Source organism: Rutidosis leptorrhynchoides, chromosome 5, assembly GCF_046630445.1.
Source record: "Rutidosis leptorrhynchoides isolate AG116_Rl617_1_P2 chromosome 5, CSIRO_AGI_Rlap_v1, whole genome shotgun sequence".
Taxonomy (NCBI): domain Eukaryota; kingdom Viridiplantae; phylum Streptophyta; class Magnoliopsida; order Asterales; family Asteraceae; genus Rutidosis; species Rutidosis leptorrhynchoides.
In genome coordinates, this window is record NC_092337.1 from 268,518,794 (window position 1) to 268,525,959 (window position 7,166).

The 7,166-nt window shown below is 37.6% G+C and overlaps 1 protein-coding gene across 1 annotated transcript; it reads left to right on the forward strand.

Moving 5' to 3' along the window:
- Nucleotides 1-2,476: 2,476 nt before the first annotated feature.
- Nucleotides 2,477-4,177, forward strand: LOC139849377 (uncharacterized). The gene has a single exon (XM_071839035.1). The coding sequence runs from the start codon at nt 2,477-2,479 to the stop codon at nt 4,175-4,177; it is 1,701 nt and encodes a 566-aa protein (XP_071695136.1).
- Nucleotides 4,178-7,166: the final 2,989 nt, after the last annotated feature.

A 7,166-nucleotide genomic window follows, 5' to 3' on the forward strand; every position in this document is an offset into this window, starting at 1 on the left:
AACATGTTAGGCTTTGGAATCATATAAAAAGCTTAAGAAATGATTAGGATATGGTCTTGTACATTTAAATAATGGGTTTTAAACTTGTTGAAACTGTCACCATTTAGAATATAAAGAAAACGTACACAACTTATGTTTTCTGAGCAAAACAAATTTTTGAACTAAAATATAACTATATTGGAGTAAGACTTCAAAAGGATAAGTCTAAATAAATTAATTTACTATTTTTAGTGATATTAAACTTTAAACTAGTCAAAACAGTCCACTTGTAGTAAAATAATTCTATAAAATTCATTTTTATGATATAAATTACAAATCTTATATTTTTAGACCTCCAACACATATACCTTCACATATAAAATAATAATTACCTTATATCACTACTTTTTAAATAAGAAATCAACTTCTAAAACTACTTGTAAAATCAGTCCACATAGAAACCTTAACTTGTAAACCGAGAAACCGTCTTTTAAAAGCCGAGTACACTATGTTACATTTGAACATAAATCAAATCATTAGTATTACTAATATTAGTAATAACACACCTCTGACCTTAACTTATGTATTTAGGTCCCGAGCTCGAAGTACATCAAAGTACTTAAACCACAAATCCAAGCTTTATACCGCATAACAATCCCTGTGAGTATCATAGTCCCATTTTACTTAGTTTTAGCAAACTTACAATTTTGGGATGAGAAACATGCTTCTTTTATGTTTTACATTATGGACATAAGTGCTTAAAACTATATTCTATTGTGTTGAGTTTGTGACTTAGCTTAAACCCCAATTCTGATATCGTTAATTACTTGTTTATGGTAAACGCGAATAATGTGGATAGATCTATTTGAGGGTGACTCCTCACATCCGGCATAGCCTTCAGGCTAGCGAATACATAACCTTCGACTTTGTAGCTCTAGCTAAGTGAGACTACATGATTTCGGGTTCTTGATTGTTAAGTTCGATATTGGGAGCTCATGTTTATTTAGAATATATTTACAACTGTTTATACTTGAAAATCTTATGGTCCATACATTTATATACATTAAACCTATGATCTCACCAACATTATTGTTGACATTTTTAAGCATGTGTTTTCTCAGGTCCTTAAGCAGGAGTCCGCATACATTCAAGTTGGCTTTTGGGATGTCGTCAGGATGTCGGGACGTCGTTTTAAAAATAAATCATCATGCACTATGTTTAAGTGTTGTACTTTGTTATGTTATGGTTGTAATTTTTGTACTTTACTTTTAAGTCCCGGCATGTAACTCAAAACTTGTACTTGTGTGTTGAAATAAAAACGTTTCCGCTGTCGTCTTTAGAAATCGTTAACTATAATTGGGAGACCTATCACGTCACATTTCGGGATCGAAATGGGGTCATGATAGACATGGTATCAGAGCCCACGTTATAGGGAACCAGGACTGCATTAGTGTGTCTAATATTCTAGGATGCATTAGTGAGTCGCGTCTATAACGGAGTCATTTTCGTCTTTCACGTATTTTAGCCTTTTGTTGACATTTTGCTTATCGAAACTTCTATATGTTAACTTGTATGTTTTTGTGTGATGACTTAAGATGGCCGCCTCACCAAAGCTCTATGTCTTCCAACTACTCTCCCGACCCGATAGTGAACTCAAGCTCAACTGGTGATGATATTTCCGACGAAGACGCGAATGTTTACCAGTCATTTTGGAGACGTTGGGGTTGGGTTAGAACCATGATTTCCTCTTGGGTACATGAGGAAGGTACACCTTATCATGAGGTGCACGTTCCACCATCCCGAGGAGGTGTTGATGTCTTGACTGGCCAAACTGTTAGGGACACTCTTTTTACCGTTATTTCCCGAATTCGCCGTCTTGATAACCGTATCTCTAGGGTTTTTGAATCTATTTATGCGTTATATGATTCTGATAAGCAAGAGGCATTAGAGGCTTCTATTAAGGATCTTAAGGATGACTATGATGACCTTTATGCTAGGGTAGAGCTCAATAAGCAGTGGATGGAGCGACATGCAGATAGTGTTGATAGTATGGAGCGATATGCGGGTAATATTGATAGGATGGAGCGTAACATGATTGATTTTGATTCAAGGTTGGGTGCTATGGAGGCGATGCGTTTAGCAGACTTGCAAATGTTCGCTCAAGATCGCCAATGGAGATCTTAGATTGCTTTGGGAGATTGTGGTGATCCCTACTAGTGTTCTATGACATTAGTATATTTTGACTATCTATCACCTAATCGGATATATATAGGAATAGTAGTAGTGACTTAACTTGTACTAGCAAATTATCTAAGTGAACTGTAATGGGTAGATATTACCCAAGTTTTGTAATTATAAAATGCTAATGGAAAAGGCTTTTATTATTATGAAGTTTATTTCATTTCCTTAATTGTGCCATTATGTACAATCACTACTATTTATTCTGTATATATTACTCTAAGTAATTGATGTCTCTTTTTGATTATCATGAAGGATAATGCAAACACGAAGGACTTTTACTGACACTCAAGTTGACGAGATGATTAGTCAAAGGGTTAATGAAGCTTTAGCCGCTACTGAGGCATGGAGAGTGCAAGCTAATGCGAGTCAAGCTGGAGGTTCAAGTGGAAATAATGTTCCACAAAGATGTACCCACAAGGAGTTCTCCAACTGCAAACCTCAAACTTTCACTGGAATAGAAGGACCGGTTGGTTTGATGAGGTGGTTTGAGAGGCTCGAGTCAGTCTTTCGAATAAGCAATTGTGAAAATACGGATAGAGTAAAGTTTGCTACTTGTACTCTTCAAGATGGTGCCCTGACATGGTGGAACAATTATGCTCAGCCTGCAAGAATGGACTCGTCGTATGCAATGCCATGGGAAGAATTCAAACAAGCAATGATCAGTGAGTATTGTCCAAGAAACAAAATTCAGAAACTAGAAATGGAATTATGGAATTTGAAAATTCAGGGGAATGACATTACGGGATATACAAAACGATTCCTAGAACTTGCCCTATTATGTCCGGAGTTAGTTACTACTGAAGCAAAGAAGATCGAAAGGTATGTGTGGGGACTTTCGAAAGAAATCCAAGGTAATGTAACGTCATCCAAACCAGAAACACTCCAAAGTGCTATTCGAATGGCACACAACCTAATGGATCAGATTACACGTCATGAAAACCCAGAAGCAACAACAGATACAAAAACTCAAGGCGGTAAGCGTAAGTGGAACGAGAACCAAGGGAATTGTTCTCATCAGAAGAAACAAGATACCACCAAGTTTGAGAATGCTAATGCCAAGAAGAATTATAATGGAAAGAAACCTTATTGCAATCGATGTTATAAGCATCATTATGGAGCTTGTACTATTGTTTGTGATAGGTGCGAAAAGGTGGGGCATATGTCCAAAGATTGTACAGTCAATCTCGCACAGCCAACTGGAAACAAACCTAAAACTTGTTATGCATGTGGACAAGTGGGACACATGAAGAATCAGTGTCCGAATGCCAAGAAGGATGGAAATGCAAAAGGTAGAGCATTTAATATCTCGGCAAAAGGAGCTCGTGAAAATCCTGATTTAGTCACGGGTATATTTCTTCTAAACAACTGCATTGCTTATGTACTATTTGATAGTGGTGCTGATAGAAGTTTTATTTCTAAGGACTTTAGTACCATAATTAACGTACCTCCAACTGCTTTAGATACTAAGTATATCATAGAATTGGCTAATGGCAAAACTTTGAAAGTAGATAAGATCTTTCAAGGTTATGCTCTAACGTTAGCTGATAAACTATTTGAAGTCGATATTATGCCTATTGAGTTAGGTAGTTTTGATGTTATTATTGGTATGGATTGGTTATGTAAGAACCATGCGAACATTGCTTGCACGGAGAAATCCATTCGTATTCCTCTCGCGAATGGTGAAACTTTGGTAGTTCAAGGAGAAAAGAGTGGCACGAAACTCAACATCATTTCTTGCATGAAGGCTCGAAAATATTTAAGAAAAAGATGTCAAGCCATCCTCGTGCACGTAAAGGCAATGGAGTCAGAGAAGAAGCGACTTGAGGATGTACCGGTAGTAAAGGATTTTCCTGGAGTTTTTCCTGAAGATTTACCTGGTCTTCCTCCACATAGGCAAGTTGAATTTCAAATTGACTTAATTTCGGGAGCTGCACCTGTTGCTCGACCACCGTATTGATTAGCACCTTCAGAATTGCAAGAGTTGTCGAACCAATTACAAGAACTGTTGGATAAGGGATTTATTCGACCTAGTTCATCGCCCTGGGGTGCTCCTATCTTGTTCGTAAAGAAGAAAGATGGATCTATGAGGATGTGCATAGATTATCTAGAGTTGAATAAATTGACGATTAAGAATCGGTATCCACTACCGAAAATCAATGATTTGTTTGATCAACTACAAGGATCTAGTGTATATTCGAAGATTGATTTGAGATCTGGTTATCATCAGTTAAGAGTCAAGGAGGATGATATTCCTAAGACAGCTTTTAGGATGCGATATGGCCATTACGAATTCTTAGTCATGTCATTTGGTTTGACTAATGCACCTGCGGTATTCATGGATCTCATGAACCGTGTGTGTAAGCCGTATTTGGACAAGTTTGTTATCGTATTCATCGACGATATTTTGATCTACTCTAAAAGTAAAGAAGAACATGAAGAACACTTGAAGATAATTCTTGGATTGCTAGAGAAAGAGCAATTATACGCCAAGTTTTCAAAGTGTGATTTTTGGTTGCAGTCGGTACAATTTTTTGGTCAGGTGGTTAGTAGCCAAGGTATTCATGTTGATCCTGCCAAGATCGAGGCTATTGGCAACTGGGAAGTTCCTAAGACTCCAACTCAAGTGAGACAATTTTTAGGTCTTGCTGGATATTACCGAAGGTTTATCCAAGATTTTTCAAAGATTGCGCGACCTTTAACTACACTGACTCACAAAGGAAAGAAGTTTGAATGGTTAAAGGAACAAGAGTCTGCATTTCAACAATTGAAGCATAAACTAACTACTGCACACATATTATCTTTACCTGAGGGAAATGAAGATTTTGTGGTTTATTGTGACGCCTCGCGTCAAGGACTTGGATGTGTTTTGATGCAGTGATAGTAGGTCATTGCTTATGCATCACGACAGCTGAAGGTGCACGAACAGAACTATACAACTCATGATTTAGAATTGGGAGCTGTTGTCTTGGCCCTTAAAATGTGGAGACATTATTTGTATGGAACTAAATGCACTATATTTACGGATCACAAGAGTCTTCAACATATTTTTGATCAGAAACAATTAAATATGCGACAACGGCGTTGGGTTGAATTGTTGAATGATTATGACTGCAAAATCCGTTATCATCCTGGGAAGGCTAACGTGGTTGCCGATGCGTTGAGTCGAAAGGAAAAGATTAAACCTCTTCGAGTTAGAGCACTGAATATAAGTATTCGTGCAAATCTTGTTTCGCAAATCCGAGATGCTCAGTTAGAAGCTGTTAAGGAGGAACATTGGAAGGATAAGGCGATTAAAGGATTGATTAAGCAAATTGAAGTAAAGGGTGATGGGACCCGATGCTTTGCAGGACGTCTATGGGTACCAAAGTATGGTGAATTAAGAAAACTTGTGTTAGATGAAGCGCACAAGACAAGATACTCAATTTACCCTGTAACTGGGAAAATGTATGACGATATCAAGGAATTTTATTGGTGGCCTAACATGAAAGCTAACGTTGCCACTTATGTGAGCCAATGTCTGACTTGTGCGAAAGTCAAGGTGGAGAATCAAAAACCGTCAGGGTTGTTACAACAACCGAAAATTCCACAGTGAAAATGGGAAAGAATAACCATGTATTTTATAATGAAGCTACCAAGAACCGTGAGTGGTTACGACACTATTTGGGTGATTGTCGATAGTCTCACTAAGTCTGCACATTTCCTACCTATGAAAGAGACGGATAGGATGGAGAAATTGGCACAATTATATTTGAAAGAAGTTATTTCAAGACACGGAGTGCCTGTCTCTATTATATCCAACCGTGATAGTCGATTCACGTCAAGATTTTGGCAATCTTTACAAGAAGCTTTAGGAACTCGTGTGGACATGAGTACCGCCTACCATCCGCAAACTGACGGACAAAGTGAAAGGACCATCCAAACCCTAGAAGATATGCTACGGGCATGTGTTATTGATTTTGGTAATGGATGGGATAAATATCTACCATTAGCAGAATTTTCATATAACAACAGTTATCACGCGAGTATTAAAGCCGCACCATTTGAAGCTCTCTATGGTAGAAAATGTAGATCACCTCTATGTTGGAGTCAAGTGGGTGATAGACAACTCACTGGTCCAGAAATCATACATGAGACTACAGAGAAAATCTTTCAGATTCAAGAGAGATTGAAGACTGCCATGAGCCGACAAAAGAGCTATGCTGATGTTCGAAGAAAATCCTTAGAATTTCAGGTAGGAGATAAAGTCATGCTTAAAGTGTCTCCCTGGAAGGGTGTGATTCGATTTGGGAAACGAGGAAAACTAAGCCCGAGATATGTTGGACCTTTCGAGATAATTGAAAGGATTGGTCCTGTGGCGTATCGTTTGAAACTACATCAAGAATTGAGTGGTATCCATGATGCTTTTCATATCTCAAACTTAAAGAAGTGTTTGTCCGATGACACTCTCGTTATTCCATTGGAAGAGATTTGTATAGACAATAAACTTCATTTTATCGAGGAACCAGCTGAGATCATGGATCGCGAAGTTAAGCGCTTAAAGCATAGTAGTATTCTGATTGTCAAAGTTCGTTGGAATGCTCATAGAGGACCGGAGTTTACTTGGGAACGGGAGGACCACATCAGGCAGAAGTATCCACATCTTTTCACCGATATCACACAAACGTCAAGTACCACCTAAATTTCGAGGACGAAATTTTTATTAACGGGTGGGTAATGTCATAACCCTAACTTTTTCTACTAGGTTATTTAATCTAACCTTTCAAAATTAGATTTTTTTTTCTTGACTAGTATATTTAATAAAATACGTCTTGATTTATTTTAGGGTTTGTATAACCCTGGTCTTACATTTAAGTCTTTATTGATCGAGGATTGTTATACATATACACAATTCCTAGAAACCCTAGTTTACCACCATAAATCCTAAGACTTGAAAAAAAAACTACACA